This window comes from Trachinotus anak, unplaced genomic scaffold, assembly GCF_046630095.1.
Source record: "Trachinotus anak isolate AG129_WGS33_773 ecotype Australia unplaced genomic scaffold, CSIRO_AGI_Tana_v1 ptg000016l, whole genome shotgun sequence".
NCBI lineage: Eukaryota > Metazoa > Chordata > Actinopteri > Carangiformes > Carangidae > Trachinotus > Trachinotus anak.
This window is the reverse complement of record NW_027273867.1, coordinates 1,447,974-1,467,067: the sequence shown is the minus strand read 5'-3', so window position 1 is coordinate 1,467,067 and position 19,094 is coordinate 1,447,974. Positions and strand designations below refer to the sequence as shown.

Below are 19,094 nucleotides of genomic sequence, written 5' to 3'. Positions count from 1 at the left end.
TGGTGCATCCCATTCTCAAGTGTCAGCTGTGTCTCTTGTGTGATAGGTTATGTACCACATGTAGCAATATGCACTGTGCAGGCTTGGCCAAATCACCAGGTATGCATAATGAGAGAGAGAGAGAGAGAGGGGAATGCTGCAACCCAAGATTGAGTAGAGCTTCTGTGTTACCTTAACACAGAAGTCCTCTAGAGGTAAACATACCTATAAACAGTGGAGGTAGTCATCTGTGGTACCTAGATTTTATAGTGGGTTAGTAGTAAATTTGTATTGTTTGTCGTTTCAACAAACCTGTATCAACAGGTTGGTGTCAGGTTGGTGTATTTAGTAGCTGGTAGGAGGATGTTGTCTATGTTGGAGATTATATAAGTTTAAAATAATTTTGTTGGATGTAGACTATTTTATGATCATCTCTGTTTTCTTTGGTGGTTTGAGTGGACTCGTTATTATACTGGTTTTATTTTTAAATAACTTATTCGTAAGTATTGGAGAAAACTGACCTCCTACCCCTGGATCCAGTCTTTAAATGAGATTTAGTTGTCCTGAAATAGGTGTTGGAAATCTGTGATTTCTTTTTGTTCCTATGTGTTGAAGTAAAGGGGAAATTTGTTGAGGTGTCCAGGTGCCAGAGAGGGGTGTAATTTTGAGTGTTTTCCACCAGGCTCTCAGAGTAGAGGTGTCATATGACAGAATTCAGTGACTAGAACTATTTGGCTGTAAGTTTTATTGAAAACCGATAGTGGTTAGAAAGAGGGGAATGTTAGACCATAGCTTTAGATCATTGTTGAATTTTTTCTAATAGTGGGGTGAAACTCTGACAGCCCAGAGGAGATGTTAATACCCATAGATGAAAGATTTGTGTCTGACAGCAAATCACTTACAATTTCTGGAAATATTTTCGTCACTTTGTATGACAAACATGTAGCAGACACGTTCAGCAGTGTGAATGCAAATGCGTCCTGGCCACTCTGAAGAACCGCCTACTCTACTGACTATCCTCTGCCACATTTTAATTAGAACCAAAAATAGTTTACTATTTCTAATTACGAAACCCTTATTTCACTATAGAGCTGTGCGCAGCACACTGATTCACTCAACCCCTCCGTACCACTTTCTCTCTCGAACTCTCTCTCTCTTACTCACAAGCACACACACATACAGAAGCTATCTGTTGGACTGGCTAAAAACAACACCGCATACCTGTTTATTTGCATATGAAGCAGGGAAGTGAGATCCAATCACAAGTGCTCACACGAGACGCATGTGGAGATGCATTTTAAAGCCAGGTGTGAACTGACGAACTTAGAGCTGAAGATGCACTGAAGATGCATGTTAATACCAGGTCTGAACAGGGTTTAAGATATCTCCATGACAACTAGAGACATAGTAAGTAGCAAGTGGACTTTGAGTAAAGATTTTTCTTGAATCTACTGTTTCTAAGGTCATGAGTGAACTTTAATGCTCGACTTACCCAAGCAGTTTTAGTCAAAACAATCATAATTAATGTTTCTATCCAAAAAATATAATTTGATTGAAAATTGATCAACGAGTTAACAGCATCAAAGCGAATATGAGTTTTGTTTATTTGTTCCAATTTCAACAAATAAAGAATCTAATAAGTTACTAAAGGATAAAACCTTATTCATCTGACTATACAATGAAAGATATATTCTGTGGAGGAAGGTGTTTGCTAGGCTTTCTTGTATAGTATAGTCAGTTTTAAATCAATTGGGAAATTGATTATGGATAAAATAGCAAGAAAGATATGTCTGTTTTAGAAAAACCCAGCAAATGTACTAAATGACATCTCAAATTACTTCATACTGAAGTAGAAATCATTCAAAAATACAGCATGACAATGATTTGTTGAATGGCAACATTTGCACAACAGTCTAATATACCTACAGGTTCTTGTCACAGTTCATTCAGTTTAATTCATCAATTAATACTCTTTATTTATTTTCACAAACTCTCTTGTCATTTCAGACCCTGCCACTTTCTGCCCTGCAGTAACCACAGCTTCTCCTGCCTTCTAGTCACCTGATCCCAGATGCTAATGGGATAGCCCAGTACAAACAGTATGGCAAAATCTTTGATAGATGACACATTGACATTTTCTTATATATGTACACCCATCAATCACTTTATCAGTAACACCATAGTGTTAGTGGATATATCTTTTCTCTCAAAAGCAGCCTTGACATAATTGTATCACATAATGTCTGCAAATGTGTCAACTGCACATTCATGCCCATCTCCCTTCCACCACAATGGTGGTAGGTTATTGGGTAGTAGCTACTCCCAGACCTAAAGAGCTGCTTTGTTTAATGTTTCATGTGTATACTCACCATCACTGTTGACACACTGTACTTGAGGGATCTGGGTTCCTGGTCCACATTCCTTCTCATTATCAGGGATACATTCCTCCAGTTTTGTCACCAGCCAGTCGTAGCAGCTGGGATCTTCACACGGTATTGCCTCCACCAGGTGGGGGCAGTTCCCCGTCCAGCCCATTAGGTCATTGAGAATTGTCCTCTTCCTCAGTTTGAAGCCTGTTGGGGAACAAAGGGGACCTGATGAAGTAACTGAACAGAAACCATACCCACACTAATCACCTCTGTGGTCTGCTAAGCATAAACTTGATGCAATTTGAAGTTGACAGACATTTCAAGAAGAACTTCATGTAATTGTAATGTGTTTATTCTCCAGTCATTACATTAGCTTCTATCCAAATTGACTGATGGATGGAGAAATCAATTCATTCAGCTGGGGTTTGTTCTCTTTTATGTGTAATTTCTTCTGCTCAAGGGCATGGGATTCCATGACCCAGGTCCTGAGAAACAGTGCTTGTGTGCATGTGTGTGTGTTGGGGTGCGGGGGGGTAGTCAAGGTCATTCACCCCCTAATCCACACTCCTGCTCTAGCCAGATAAGGCAGCAAAGCCCTGGAGTGCCTGCAGAACTCAGGTGGAAGCAGCAGAATTTCCCTTTCTCTATTTCATGTTTTTTTTCTTTTCCCCTCATAAAGGCAGCTCAGCAGACCATGTGCTGTCATGTGTCTAGATCCATTGATAGAGGTTTCATCTGAGGGGGGAGGGTTTATATCAAGGAAAATCAGACCTGGCGTGCAGGAAATTCAATTCCATCAGGCATCACAGACTTATTATCTGCAGGCTGTATTATGAATGGCATGGGTGCAAGATAGTAGTGCAGCAGGGGTTAAAGTGGGTTGGAACGATCTGAAAAAGTGTTCCGGCAGCTTCGGATAACAAGTAAATAGATCTGATTGGTAGTGTCATATATAATAATGTCAATGTTATTGTTGCATCAGAATAAATGTCATGCTTATCAAGAAACACATAAAGATAAGCTCTACATAATTAGAAAAGAGGCAGCATTGCTTTGACCAGCAGGGAGAAATGCACTTTTGGTATCAACAGCTGGGCTACTGCTTGTATGAGACAGTCAACCTGGCCATCAGGCATACCAGGCATGGTAGACGGTTCAAAAATCAGTTAAGTTTTTTTACTGGCCCTGTGTATTTCTTTGCTGGCCCTCTGTGTGTCCATCAATCGAGGTTCACATGAGATCGTCCTGTACGTGTGTTCCGATCCTGAGCACTTTTTAATCAAAACCAAGTTCCGACCATTTCACCATTTGAAATGGCAAATGTTGCCCAGCGAATTTAGTCAGGTGCAGCTAATAAACATTCACTTCTTGAGTTATCAAAAACATAACATGACATTCATAGCTGGTGTGGATAAGCCAGGTTGTTTAATGCTAGTGTCAGTGCTATTTATGCTCAGTCATTGTTTGGTTAGTTATAGTGAACAGTAAATTAACATTTAGGACACTTACACTAATTAATTTGCGCTGCATTGCTTTTTTTGGCGTCATCACTGGCAGACAGCGTTTTGAATCTATATGCAAAGAATGCTGTGATTATCGCAGAAAGTAGCGTACATATCATGGACACTACATGATCGTTCTGCTGTAGGAATGTTTGAGCACAGTGTACAGAACAGAGAAAATTCACAGTTGGTGGAGCATAAATGTGGTATGTGGTGGATTATTTAGTAAATAGGAAGTGATTCTTGGCACTTTTTTAATGTTGTTTTTGTTTTTTAATAACATCAGGACATCAGTTTTTAGTAAAAGTATAATAAAAGCTGACTTCCAAACATATGAAATTCCATTTGATAAAGAAAGATTAAAAATATATGTTCAATGAGGTGCAATAAAATTGCAACATACTTTTAAAAAGTAAGGTTCAAATTTATCAGGGCCTGCTGACTCATAACATGTAACTTCTTGAGCACTTCACATATATGTGCAAATAATCACAGTAAAATTAAAAGTTTACTCAATAGTTACCAGTGGTTCATAATATGTAGTATTACAGTTTGCAAATATGAGTGTTAGTATCCTCAAACAGAGCAGCAGATGCAATGAAATACTCAATGAAACAATATACCGTCATGATTTTATCCACATCATTCTCAAACTTATCACAATGCTAGTTCAGAGCTTAGAACAAGGCTCTTTACTGTTAGGAATTTTATAGATGCAACATCTTATCAATTATTGGCATCTGTAATCTACAAAATGTTAATATTAAAATGTTAATATTAAATAATAACTTTAATTTTAAAATTCCTCAGGGGAGCACCCTCAAAAGTGAAAGGATAGTGAATTCACTGATTCAATCTTAAAATATACTATCAAGTAGGAATAATTAACTTAATAACTTTTAGTTGTTGGAGTTCTGCAAAGTTGGAGCTCTGCAAAGTTAAGGTTGGCAACATGGGCAGCTGAGTTTGGTGGTGTAGGATTCTGATAACCCCCGGCTTGTGCTCCAGTCAGTGGTGAGAATCAAAGACTAAATATTGATCTGTGTGTGGGTTTTCTGCATACGTCAGTGTTGAGGCTTCTGCCATTGTCAATGTGCCTCAGTCCAAGAAGGCCAAACTATTTCCTCTGACATCCTTCTGAGTGAACTTTATGATGCTATTCACTGCACTGATGTGTCCTGTGTTTTGATTTTGACTCAGGCTTCTTCCACCCACATACCTAAACCAGTGGCCAAGAGCAGGTCCTGCAAAGGACATCAGGACTCTGCTCTCCACTTCTGTAGAGATTAGCCACTACTGGAGATGCTGGTGAGCCCAAAGTACAACCATGTTTCTGTCTGTAGAAACCCTAATTACATTGAAAATAGTTGGTAGTCAGGCAAGAGGTCCAGCAGGAACATATGGTCTGAGGTGAGGTTGGTTCTGTTGGACAGGATGCCATCCTATAGCAGTCATTTCATTACAGTCTTTTAGGTTTAGGTTTAGGCTTAGGAGGTAGGAATGAATGTGAAGAGTAAAGTGACATCATAGGATACCATGGTTTCATCTGAGTCCTGTTTTATTTTTCCTGTTTTATTGGCTTCAGGACAAGTTTCTTACTTTCCTTGTGTGGCCTAACCAAAGCCCAGACTTAAACCCAACAGAGCATCTCTAGTAAGACTTACACATTTTAATTAGATATTTCAGTTTTTAATGTTTTATTTTGATAAATTTGAACACTTTCCACTTTGGCAATTTTGGGTTATTTAGGGTAGACTGCTGGGCAAATACTATTTTTTTTTATCAATTTACAATTAAATCTACAACACAATGAATTGTGCAGAAAAGTTTAGTGATCTGAATACTTTCTGAGGGCACTGAAAAAGAATCACACACTAAGGGTAAAAGTACTCCACTGAAAGGCAATAAACTGTACTGTAAAGTCACCACACTGAGACACTGGTCACACAGGGGCCAAAGCAGGAGAGTAAATCTATGTATGCATGTCTGTGATACTGTGTGATACTATGTGTAGTCTAGCTCCTCTGACAGAAGCACCAGAGCGACAACAAGCTCCATTTTTCCACTGGTTAGTATATAAGCCAGTCAATCCACTGCAGGTGCCCAGGTCGGATGTTTTCAGTGGGCTGCACAGATGTCACACTGATCCAGGGGCCAAAAACAGCTAACCAGCTTTAAGTCCCCTTGGTTACATCGGCAAGCACATAATTCAATGCTGTCAGGGAATTAGAAAGGCCAAGGCCTAGACCTTGAAAGCAATAGAATACAGTGATGAATGATAAGAAAAAGAGATGAGAAAAAGGAGGACACAACAATAAGCAGCTGTATCATTCATTTTATCAGTTTTTTAAATGCAGAAACAAAAGTTATTGAGTTGTTGATGTGTGATTATATTTTATGCAAACTTATAATAGTCTATATAGCCAATATAAATGTGTAGTTCAGTTTATAAAAATAATGCAATGCAAATCTTCCAACCATTCTTACCGTGTTAATTAGAAAAATTGTAAACTTAGTACAAACTTATGTTCAACTCTGTAATCACAACCAACCAGGGTACACAAACTTGGGGATGTGTGTGTGTTCATGTTCGCTTTGTACAATGCATAGTAGAGAGCGATAGCAGATGTGTCTTACTGAGCAAACGAGCGAGTGGTCGTTAAGATACATGGAGAAAAATTTCATGTGAGGTGCTTCATTAAGGCAGAGTCAACATGTAGCAGTCATGGTGGACACTGCTTTTCTGGGTATAATTAAGGGCTGAAGCAGTGATCGTGTCATCCCCGTTGATGGACAAGTAAAGCCTGCGACAACAGCCGACAAATGGGAAGAGGAGATGATGTTTTTGCTCCCTCTCCAATCTCAAACCCTCCTCTAGTGTTCTCACAAGGCCAGGATTCTGATTTGATAGTGGTGCTTCTCTCTCTCTTCCCTTGAATTTATGTAACACTACTGCATGTCATTAACTTTGGCCCTGTTCAGACCTGGTATTAACATGCAGCTACAGTGATCCATTTGCAAGTGGTGAGCTCTAAGTACATCTGTTCATACATGGCTTTAAAATGCATCTTCACATGCATCTCGAGTGACAAATTGTGATTGGATCTGACTCAAGAGCATGTAGAGGCTCATTTTAAACCAGGTGCGAACAGACGTACTTAAAGCTGACCACCTGCAATCGGATGACTGAAGATGCATGTCAATACCAGGTCTGAACAGGGCCTGAGTGATCGGAGCCCTGCCCATTTCTCTCCTCTCAACCCAGCCACTCGTGGCAGATGGTCACCTACCTCTGGTTTATCTGCATTTTCATCCATTTAAAAGGGAGTTTTCATCTCCACTGTCACCAAATGGGAGCTGTTGGGTTTCTCTCATCAATATTGTAAAGTCTTGACCTCAATCTGTTAAATGCCTTCAAATAATATATGTTATAAATAAATAAATAAATTTGCCTTGAATTAAGGTTAATATAAATTTAATGAAATGATAAAATGACTAAAATGATACAACTAGAGAATACATCCTAAACCCAAGTCCACAGTCTACGTATTTTTAACATATTTAAGTCTATTTTTTTAACACCTTACTCATGTAAGAGTCAGTAAAATATCAGTTATTAAACGTAAATTCCCCGGAGTCTTCTGTTCTCTCCTGTGTCAGTCTCGTATTGTCAGGTTTGAGGTGTACATGTGTGTAGTGTATTATATCAGCATACAGCATTTAGGCAATATAAATAAAATTAAGATTAATTAAACAATGTTTAGCTTAGAGTAGGCCTCACCATGTAGGCAGGCTAAGTAACAGATTAACATAAGCAAACTCAAATTTAGGCCAGCTCATAGTGGGCCCTAACCTCTTATAAACCATGGTAACCATGTAGGTAGGCTAAGAAATTCAGGCCCACTCAGCCTAATAAGCCATAATCCATTAAAAAACACTAATAATTACAGAATGTGCAATTTGAATTTCAACATAGGGAATAACCTTTGGCCTGGGCCGTTCTTTATGGTCATCTGCCAGAGGATCTTTTCATAGAGTCCTCCTTCATGCTCAGAGGGTCTGAGTGGAAAGTCCTCATTCTCTCCCTCTGTATACTCGGGCCTCCTCTGGATCAGTCAAGTAATTCTCTGGCCTATTATGTGACACTCTTAGCTTAGCCGGAATTAGAAGCCCAAATCTGACTTCAGGTTTGTTGCGTAGCATCCTCCTGGATGGAGTGAACGCAGCTCAGTGTCTTACCACTTCAGGCAGGAGGTCTCTGGAGATTTGGAATGGTTGACTAAGACATGCTAGATACTTTGTGGGCATAGCTTTCTGCAGTTTTTCTTCAAAGCTTTTTAACTTGGTTTTCTAAGTCTTGCAGTTTGTGTGAAGAGCTGCAAGCCGCATCCGCTAAATCATCGCTGTTGTCCACTTTCCGAGCAGCCTCTCCGGTGTTTCCTTCTGGGTGGAGCCTGAGGCTTCACTTGGGCTTGTGTCAGTTGAGTCCAACTTTGCAAAACCTTTTTTTTGGCATTTTCTCCAGATTTCTTGTTTCTGAGCTTCCCCTAAGGCATTGACTGTAACACATAGCCTCTTTAATATGTTAGTCTGTATTCTTTGGTCTCTCCTCCCCCTCCCCCTCCCATTCCCCTGTGCCATAGGACTAGCCATCTAGCCATCTTGTTGGCATGTTGCCAAACCTGCATGGATTGTGGAATAATGTTTTTAGCACACTTTTCCTCGCAATATGATGATGTAACTTGTAGATTGTTTTCTTTGGTTATTGTTAGAGTGATAATGACAATGTCATACCTAGTCTTGCCAGTCAAAAATAGCAAGGGAGAGGGAGAGTTGGACAGCTGGAGAAGCAGCATCAGTATCTGAGCTTGAGGACAGAGTGGAGGAAGGTCGCTGAGAGAGGATGGCTGCAACATGTTCATAGCCTACTTGCAATTGCAATTGCAACTTCATTCACTTAATGTTGGACTGAGGGCAGACCGGGCACTACCTTGATTCACTGTCACCTCTTGAGCTAAAAAAAAAAATGGGATGGGACAGGCCATGGCCAGCTGATTGGCATGCTAACTTCAGTAGATATTTCTTCAACACAATACATAGGTGCCTTGACATAACATCAAAACTGTTATTTCTTCATATTCTGTTGATAATCTTGGTTATTTTTTTGATGTTTTTAAACTAAAGTAGTTACATATAGCTGCTTGTGCAAAAGGTGAAATTGTTAAGTTGACTTTGTGATCATATAAAAGATAATCTTGGCTCTCATTTTGGTATGAAATCGCATGTTCATACACAAGTTTCAGAAGTCTGACATAGCTATAGAACTCTGTTTCCTTTATGACCCAGTGGTATTATAATTCTCAAAGTGAGCTCTTACCTTTCTTGGCTGCCTGGTCTTGACAGTTTTCATAGGTGCAGGGTCCCCAGGCACTCCATGAAGACACCTCACAATCTATAGGACAGCTGATATGGCAGAGCTGGGTGGTGTTCGGGGGGGTGCCCAGGCACAGATCACTGTCCACTGGTCGCAATGCTATGGAGACAGACAGGATCAATGGCACACTGTTGAAATGATAACCTGATGAGTAAAGTTTTCAACACAGCAAAATGTAACCAGATACAGTTAAAAGAAAAAGTGCATTAAAAAAAAAGTAGAAACATTATTAAAAACCACAATTTGAAGATATCCACAACATGCTCCACAGTTCTTATCATTTATAACCCTGCAACAGCAAGTCTACCAAGGTAAACCACCATATGCAGGTTGTTTGTCCCCATCCTCAGAAACGACTCCTTGGAGGGTACCGGTAGCGAGCATATCGGACCTCCATTGTCATGGTAACAATAACAAACACAGTTAATATTATAGAATGGTCACAATTCGGTTAGGTTTAGGTTAAAAAACGACATGGTTATGTTTAGGAATCAGTAGTTTGCTTTGAAATAAGTAATTCCTTAAGGTTAGAGGACCTTTCTCATCAAGATTATGACTTTGTAACTCTATAGAGTATGTGACATAACCTCCCCCTTTGCTCCCACCACAATTACTATGGCCACTAGAGGTTACCTAAGAATAAAACATGAGTATAGGTTTTAATAAGCTGCTTCACAGATGATTTACGGGCTCATTTTCTACAGGAGGACAGTTTTCCCTGTCCTCATGCAAAATATGAATGTCTAACTTATACGTCATCACCTTACAATCATTTTCAAGCTGTACAAGAGAGTGGGTTTATATCCTGTGCAGACACTTAAGTATTTCAACTCAAATCTGAAATATTTATAGTTTAACAGAACAAACCACTTCAACAAGAAAAAAAATTTAAAAAGACAGAAGTTGCTCTTTTTGATCTCCAATATCCTTGCCTTTGGAATCCTATATCCCCAAGATACAAATCATTTTACTTAAAATCAAAGCCAAATACATGCAAAAATTGTTCTTTCATTCACAGGACCCCCAAAAGCCAAAATCTTCCGCAAGCTTTTGTGTGTGTGTGTGTGTTTTCCCATCACAGCAGGCCAGTCTTCAATTTGACCTAATTCCCATTAGTCCTCAGCTCAACGACAGGACCCAACTTCATCCACATGCAAATTACCTTCGCTTGGCCAATGGTGTGTCCTTTAATAGTGCTGCTTAAGTGTGTGTACAAGTGGCATGCCCTTCACTGCCCATGTAACGCAAGAGCAGGTAATATGTCTAATAGTGTGACATGAAATGCTATTTCATCGACATCTTTATATTAAGATGTTTCTCTTTTAAATACTTGGAATACTTGTTTATTTTTCCTCACAGTTGCTAAATACATGCTATCATGTAAAGAACATTGGTTGATATAAAGAACTACTATAAAGATCCACTTTGAGGATTGGAATTCAATAGCACTCAGGGACCTGTGAATTACTGCACACAAAGAATGTTAACATTTCGCTCGGAGAGTGAATTACATTACATCTTGTGTTTTATTAATGGTAACTTGATGTGCAATACTATTGATTAAACACAATTTCAGACATTTCATAGATCACCTATTTATAAAAAATAAGAGCAAGCTAGAATGCAGGTCATGGAGGTCCAATTCAGACACAGTAAAAAGAAACTGATTGCTGTGTTTAGATTTCAGCAGAAAGGGACTAGCAAGTGAAATCACAGGACTGCATAATCATAATGAAAAAATTCTGAATAAATTAAACTTCAAAAGCCATTTACCTCTGGCTGCTTTCTTGTATCGCATGTTCTCATATTGCCATTCTCAACCTTCAGAACAGCACAGTTATTTTTCTGCCTTCTACTTCATGAATCACTTCTGTCACACCCCACTGTGGCTGGCAGAGCTGTGTAAAAGCTGTAAAGGCTGTAATGTGACTGGCTGAAAAGACAGTGATTAATCGCTACAGCACATGTCCACTTCACCCTTACCTTTTATGCACTTTACGCTGCCTTAATATTGTGCGTGTTTGGGCTAATTAATGGAAACCTCCACACATCACACTGGCACATCTGCCGTACAGCATGTCACTGTTTGCTTCTCAGAATGCTATCATGTTGATCTGAACCAGTACAGGAAAAACAGCTGATACAACTTACACACCTGCTAAAACAGTTTTACATAACTTAAAATCTTGTCAAAAGAAATAGAGAAACTGGCTATGAAATATGTACAAAAGAGAATAAAAACCTTCTTGTGGTAATCAAAAACCACATCCCATTTGAGAATGTACCATGATTAACAGGGGTGTTGTGAGCAGTAATCTCTGCACAAGTCACAAGGCAGAATTTCAGAGATATGGGATGGTAGTTGCTCCAGTAGTTGGACTGGTAATAATCTGTGTTGAGAGACGCTACTGCCATACTATCCCGAACATCCTTGAAAGCAAATGATAAAAATTCCATCAGCTTAATTCCCTCCACACAGATGCGTGTCTCATCACAATAAAATCACCCACTGCATGCTAGGAATTAGTAAGTGGTACTACTGTGGTCTTATTAAGGGCATTCACAAATGACAAAGCATTCAGACACTTAGTGTTAAAGCCAGTGCTGAAAAAGGCTTAAAATCCATGTAGTTCCTGACTCCAAAGGCACCCAAAGGCAGAGGCAGTGATCAAAATGATCCCTCCTCTCTCATGACATAATATTATTAATAAAAATAAACTTTATTTATGTGGCACCAAATTTTATTTATGTAACATTCAGTTTCAGCCACAAAACTCAACGCATTATAAACCAACAAAAATGTCATAAAACATTGAACAACAAACTTGGGTCTTACATTATACTCCTCAAACCCACTATTGAGTCATAAATCAATGTGCATTATTTGCTTGTTCACAGGCGAGCGATGAAGTGGAACAGCCAAGTGACCTCGCTGTGAAACACTAGACTCAAATGAACTTTAACATACAATCAATTAATCAATCAATACATTTCTTAAAATACCACAAGTATTTATTCAACCTGGGTACAAATATTCCAAGTGTGTACATCAATGAACGATTTTTGTTTGGTAATAATATCTGTTATCAACAAGAAATCTAGTAACGGTGACCTGTTGTAACAAATAATTAAAGAAAGATGATCTAAAAACAGGAATCTTTCAAAACACGAAGGAGATTTATGCCAATTTCAGCTCATTTGAGTCCCCAGTTGGCAACCCAGAATCTCACTTTTTTCCCAAATAAGTACAACCTCAAAGTACAACTTGTGGCTGAAATGTGTAAAAGGTGTTTATAGGACAAAATAAATCAGATCCATCAGCAGTGCAATGCCCAACGAATAAAACCTCTACTCTAAGACAGGAGTGAGGGAATTTGACAAAACCTTTCTGACAACAAAGATAAGTGCAGGGTGATAAGAAAGAGGATGTGCTTCTTATTATTTATCACACCCATTCCATTTTTCTCTTCTAATTTTTCTCCATCTTTTGTTAGTCACATCATAAAGCCATAATACCTTCATTAATGTGTCCCTGCTTCCACCCAAAAAACACTTTCAATAATAATTACTCTGTTAAAATGCAGGCAGTGGCAGTTTGACTGACGGTGACAATATATGTAAAGGGGAATGGAGAAAGCATGAGACTCACCTCTGTTAACAAAATTGGAAGTGTGGAATCTTGACACTGAAATATGAAAGCATGTGGCTGGTGGTGAGCATCTGATCTGAATAATTTCTAGCAGCTGATGCCAGTTCTGCCTCCCCAGCCAGATGGATGAGCATGCAACCAGGCAACTCCCAGCCTCCATGTGCACAGTAATGACACCAATTTACATGAAAGCTCATATTTCATCTGCTATCAACTCTGTGTGGCTTATACCCATACAGTCATATTCATATTCATATAACTGAGTCCCAGATTTAATATAAGAGGAAACCGCCTCAGTTCTCCTCTCTGGTTCACACATGGCTGGTCAAGGAGGAGGAGGATATCAGTGACTGTGTGCACAGCTAGAACAGAAGATGGGATATGACACAGTTTTTAACTAGACTAAATCAAAACATAGCTCTTGGCTTTCTGTTGCCAAGATCTTCCAACTTGCACCCCTTCCATTCCTTGTTGCTATTTGAGCTAATAACAGCCCTCCATAGCTGATATGATTTCTGTGTAATATAATGATTTCTATACTTTCTATGATTTCTATTCTGTTGCCATGGCGCCGCGGATGGCTGCCTCGGTGTTTTGGTGCGCATTTTTTTGCCTCATTTTCTTTATAAATCCAGTTTTCTGCTTTGGTTTCCGGAGCTCTTTCACCAGAGAAGAGCTCATTAACATCAGAGAAACAACTCCAGTGGATTTTTTTCCTACTTTTCTCGACTCACCTGTGGAATTATTGGACATTTTGGTCAGAGGTCACTGACCGTTACTCTCGCAGTGAAACGCCGGAGGAGAGGAAAACGTGCCGGTGCGCTTGCGCGTCTCCGCCGGCGCGGACTCCGCACACCTCTCCCAGGTATCTTTCTCTCCAAGGTGCGTTCACTGCCCAACAAACTGGATGAACTTCAGCTACTGGTGCAGAAGAACAGAGACTTTTCCTCATCTTCCGTCCTGTGCTTCACGGAGACGTGGCTGTGTGGATCGATTCCGAACTCTGCGCTGAAGCTGGCCGGCTTCCAACTCTTCAGAGCGGATCGCGACACAGAGCTGTCCGGCAAAGCGAAAGGTGGAGGAATCTGCTTTTATGCTAACAGTGGCTGGTGCAGAGACGTGACAGTGATCCTGCAGCACTGTTCTCCTGACCTGGAGACTTTCATCATAAACTGCAGGCCCTTCTACTCCCCCCGGGAGTTCACTTCATTCATCCTGGTCAGTGTTTACATCCCACCACAGGCCACAGCAGATACTGTGTGTGGAGCGGACCAACCTGGACTCCGTAGTTATTGTCCTTGGTGACTTTAACAAAGGTAACCTCAACCACGAACTGCCCAAATACAGACAGTTTGTTAATTGCCCGACCAGAGAGGGGAACACTCTGGACCACTGTTACACCACAATCAGTGGTGCTTATCACGCCGTCCCCCGGGCTGCACTGGGCCACTCTGACCATGTGATGGTCCACCTGATTCCCACATACAGGCAGAAACTAAAACTGTGTAAACCTGTTGTGAGGACATCGAAGCAGTGGAGCAGTGAAGCCATAGAGGATCTGCGGCATGTTTGGACTGCACTGACTGGGAGGTGTTCAGGACTGCTTCCAACAGTCTGGATGAGTTCACAGAGGCTGTGACGTCATACATCAGCTTCTGTGAGGACTGCTGTATCCCATCACGCACCAGGGTGAGTTATAACAATGACAAACCCTGGTTCACAGCTAAGCTCAGTCAGCTCAGGAGGCAAAAGGAGGAAGCTTTCAGGAGTGGGGACAGGGACAAGTTTAAAGAGTCCAAGTACAGGTTTAGCAAAGCGGTGAGAGAAGCTAAACGTCTGTACTCTGAGAAACTTCAGCTCCAGTTCTCAGCCAACGACTCTGCTTCTGTCTGGAAAGGGCTCAGAAAGATCACAAAGTACAAACCTAAACCCCCCCACTCCATTAACAACTTCCGTCTGGCCAACGATCTGAATGAGTTCTACTGCCGCTTTGAAAGACAGTGGGACAAGCCTGACACTAACCTCCACATCAGAGCCACATCAGAACCCCCCTCCTCCCCTACCAAAGGAACGTCTCTCTCTATCCTGGAGAGAGATGTCAACAGGCTTTTTAAGAAGCAGAACCCCCGCAAAGCAGCCGGTCCTGACTCTGTCTCTCCATCATCCCTGAAGCACTGTGCTGATCAGCTGTCTCCAGTGTTCACGGACATCTTCAACACCTCACTGGAGACCTGCCACGTGCCAGCCTGCTTCAAATCCTCCACCATCATCCCTGTCCCCAAAAAACCAAGGCCCACAGGTCTAAATGACTATAGACCCATTGCCCTGACCTCTGTGGTCATGAAATCATTTGAGCGCCTTGTCCTGTCCCATCTCAAATCCATCACTGACCCACTCCTGGACCCCCTGCAGTTCGCCTACAGAGCCAACAGGTCAACATGGCTCTCCACTTCATCCTCCAGCACCTGGACTCCTCAGGGACCTATGCCAGGATCCTGTTTGTGGACTTCAGCTCTGCCTTCAACACCATCATCCCGGCTCTGCTGCAGGACAAGCTCTCCCAGCTGAGCGTGCCTGACTCCACCTGCAGGTGGATCACCGACTTCCTGTCTGACAGGAGGCAGCACGTGAAGCTAGGAAAGCACGTGTCTGACTCCCAGACCATCAGCACTGGATCCCCACAAGGCTGCGTTCTTTCTCCTCTGCTCTTCTCCCTGTACACCAACACCTGCACCTCCAGCCATCAGTCTGTCAAGCTCCTGAAGTTTGCAGACGACACCACTCTCATTGGACTCATCTCTGATGGCGATGAGTCTGCCTACAGGTGGGAGACTGAGCGTCTGGTGACCTGGTGCAGGCGGAACAACCTAGAGCTCTGAAGACAGTGGAAATGATAGTGGACTTCAGGAAGAGCCCAGCCCCACCCACCCCCATCTCCCTGTGTGACTCCCCCGTGGCTACCGTGGAGCATTTTCGCTTCTTGGGAACCACCATCACACAGGATCTCAAATGGGAGCTAAACATCAGCTCCCTCATCAAAAAAGCTCAGCAGAGGATGTATTTCCTGAGGCAGTTGAAGAAGTTCAACCTGCCAAGGACAATGATGGTGAACTTCTACACCTCCATCATTGAGTCCATCCTCACCTCCTCCATCACCATCTGGTACGCTGCTGCCACAGAGAGGGACAATAACAGACTGCAGCGTATCATCCACTCTGCTGAGAAGGTGATTGGCTGCAATCTTCCGTCCCTCCAGGACCTGTACACCTCAAGGACTCTGAGGCGTGCAGGGAAGATTGTAGCTGACTCCTCCCACCCTGGACACAAACTCTTTGAGACACTCCCCTTTGGCAGGAGGCTGCGGTCCTTCAGGACCAAAACCTCTCGCCACAAAAATAGCTTCTTCCCATCTGCTATTAGCCTCATAAACAAGGCTTGAGAGCCCCACTGTTGCTGATCAATTGCACCAATCACCAGAAAAAATTCCTTGTATGTGAAAACATACTTGGCAATAAAACTGATTCTGATTCTGATACAATTACAAAGTGTAAATGGGTGGACTGGAACTGAACATGGATTACTTGTCAAGTATTCTACCACAAAGCAATGTGAAGTAAAGCAGATGTTTTCCTGCCAAACAGTATATATAATATGTATATAATAATTAAGAGCCTGCCATTCTCCTCTGGCAGGATCTTTGTTTACAGTATTTATGGACTCATAAAAACTAATTTTATTTACTAAAGGTTTTTAAAGGAAACTGCTGTGTGGTTTTACTGGCAACACTTTTTAAAGTCTGGAGTCATAGGGATGTGATGGATAGATGGAAGGTGTACAGAGTTCTGTTTGATATTTAAAAAGGAAGCATGTCCTTTTTTGCTTCAAGTCAGCGTTAGGATAGGATAGAATAGGATGGGATAGGATAGACTTTTTTGTCCCAGTGGGAAATTTGCCTTGGACTACACAGTGTCTGTGGTATAAAAACAGTACATTCATCCACAAAACCACAAATACATACATTCATCAATCGCAAGTGCCCATCTGCATCATCAGCATAAGAGAATGCACACATATTACAATAATACAGCAAGAAGAATACAAGCATGGCATATTCTCATTCTGGCCTAGGTGGTGTTGAGGGCTTTAATGAACAGGGGTACAAATGAGTTTCTGAATTGGTTGTGCCTGCTTAGGGGGATTCCATACCATCTGCCTGAGGGGAGCAGCTGATATTCAGGGTGGAGAATGTGAGTTGGATCTGAGATGATCTTTTGTCCCTGTCTGATTATGCTTTGTTGAAAAATGTCTTGAAGACTGGGGTGTTGACGGACTCCCATGCATAAGATTTATTTGTGGGTTCCATGTTGGTCATGGTTTTCATAGAGTCCCATAGTTTTTTAGTGTTATTTTGTAGATTATCCTTCAGTGTCCTCTTGTGCTGTTGTTTTGCCTCCCTCAGTCTCTGATTTAAATCTGATTGTACAGCTCTTAAATGGGAACACCTTTACTGTCTTTTTTGGGATCACAGAGTCAATGCAGAAATGAATATCGTCAGTAATGACCTCTGTAGCATGGTTTAAATCTACCTCCTCAGACAGTGTATCCCACTGTGTACTTGAAGTGTTTCAATGCTATCATCTCACCAAAGATTGACAGATTTGACCAGATGACTGCTGCTCTTAAGAGCTGTTCTGTATGTAGATACAGAGATAGATGGAAAGTGTTATGGTCTCAGTTGGCCAGGGGTGGTTTTGCAATACCTGTGTATGGACCTTTCACATTTCCATAATAGTTAATAATATCCAATATTTTCTTTTTCCTGGTGTCACATTTTTTGTATTGCTCAAAAGCAGGCAGTGCAATGTTCAAGTTGCAGTGGTTCAGATTGCTTGTGATAAAGATGGGGGCATTAGGGGTGCGTTGCAGATGATCTTGTACACAGTTTGCCACTCGGGATGCAGTTCTGGATGCGTTACTGTCAGGGGGAACATAGACTGAATATATCAGTATATTTCCAAACTTCAGAGGAAGATAAAATGGCCACAGGCCGAGACACAACAGTTCAATGTCCCCATTACAGACTGTTTTCCAACTGTGTACTGTCCACATCACTTGTCATTAACATACACACAAAGCCTGCCCGCTGTGCATTTCCCTGAGCTCTCAGTTCTGTCTGTGCAGACGTGGGTAAAACCTTCAATTTCCACCAAAGGATCAGGTACATCTAGTCTTCACCACGTTCCAGTGAAGAGCATTATGCTGGACTCACAATATTCAAAGCAGGCTTTCAACAGCAGTTGGAGTTCATCCATCTTGTTCTTTAGCAATCTAGCGTTGCACAGGATCATAGATGGTAGTGGTGGCTTGTTTCCTGTCCTTCTTAGCCACTGTCAGACACCTCCTCTCTGACTCCTTTTCCTCATTTTCTGTTGCCGCAATGATCGTATCTCCAGGGGCAGGTTTTCAATTAGAGATTTATCATGATTTATTTATGTGCAAAGGGACAGAAGAACCTCCCGTGTGTAATGTGTGGCCAGTTTGTTCACTCCATGGCTGAGTGTGTTTGTTTGACAGCTGTCAAAAAGTTCACTGAGGATCACGATTGCCACAAAAAAAAGTCCAAAAGCGCGCCATACTCGTCCTCTTCCTGTCGCTCATACATGTATTGATGCACATGTACTTATGCCATGCAAGTACACAACAGTCACACCAACAGCCATCCATGTCGTCACAGGGCAGTGCCATTTTTGATCATTGGCTTGTTGACTTTTTAATATTTAAACATGACTACTATCTTACCTAACCATAGTCACGTGCTTTCAGTGAACAGAACCATAAAAGCAAATATGTTTGTAGGAAAACAAATGAAAAAATATTTGTTATGCAGTCAGAACATATTGCTGTTGCAGGGTTGTAATTATGGTAATGCATTAATTATAATGTGATCATTTATTGATTTTAAGAATCTGCATGTGGTTCATGCTGCATGGTACTGAAATTGAGTTGAAATTATTATCAACAAACAAACTTTGTTGTCTTATGATCACATGTTAATTATTCTAAACTTTGGTATGATCTTGAAATAACCTGTACCATCCTCTGACTATTTGATATATATGTGCTCAATTTGGTACTGCTATCTAATCCAACACCCACATCAT

At 41.2% G+C, this 19,094-nt stretch overlaps 1 protein-coding gene across 1 annotated transcript in view; it reads right to left on the bottom strand.

The window, feature by feature from the left end:
* Positions 1 to 19,094, bottom strand: part of thsd7aa (thrombospondin, type I, domain containing 7Aa) — a 159,289-nt gene that overhangs the window by 60,934 nt on the left and 79,261 nt on the right. Inside the window, exons 5-6 of the mRNA XM_071499968.1 lie at positions 9,228 to 9,383; positions 2,349 to 2,552 (exon numbers count right to left, since the gene is read on the bottom strand). Of these exons, the coding sequence (XP_071356069.1) occupies positions 2,349 to 2,552; positions 9,228 to 9,383 (360 nt within the window). The remainder of the gene's footprint in view (positions 1 to 2,348; positions 2,553 to 9,227; positions 9,384 to 19,094) is intronic.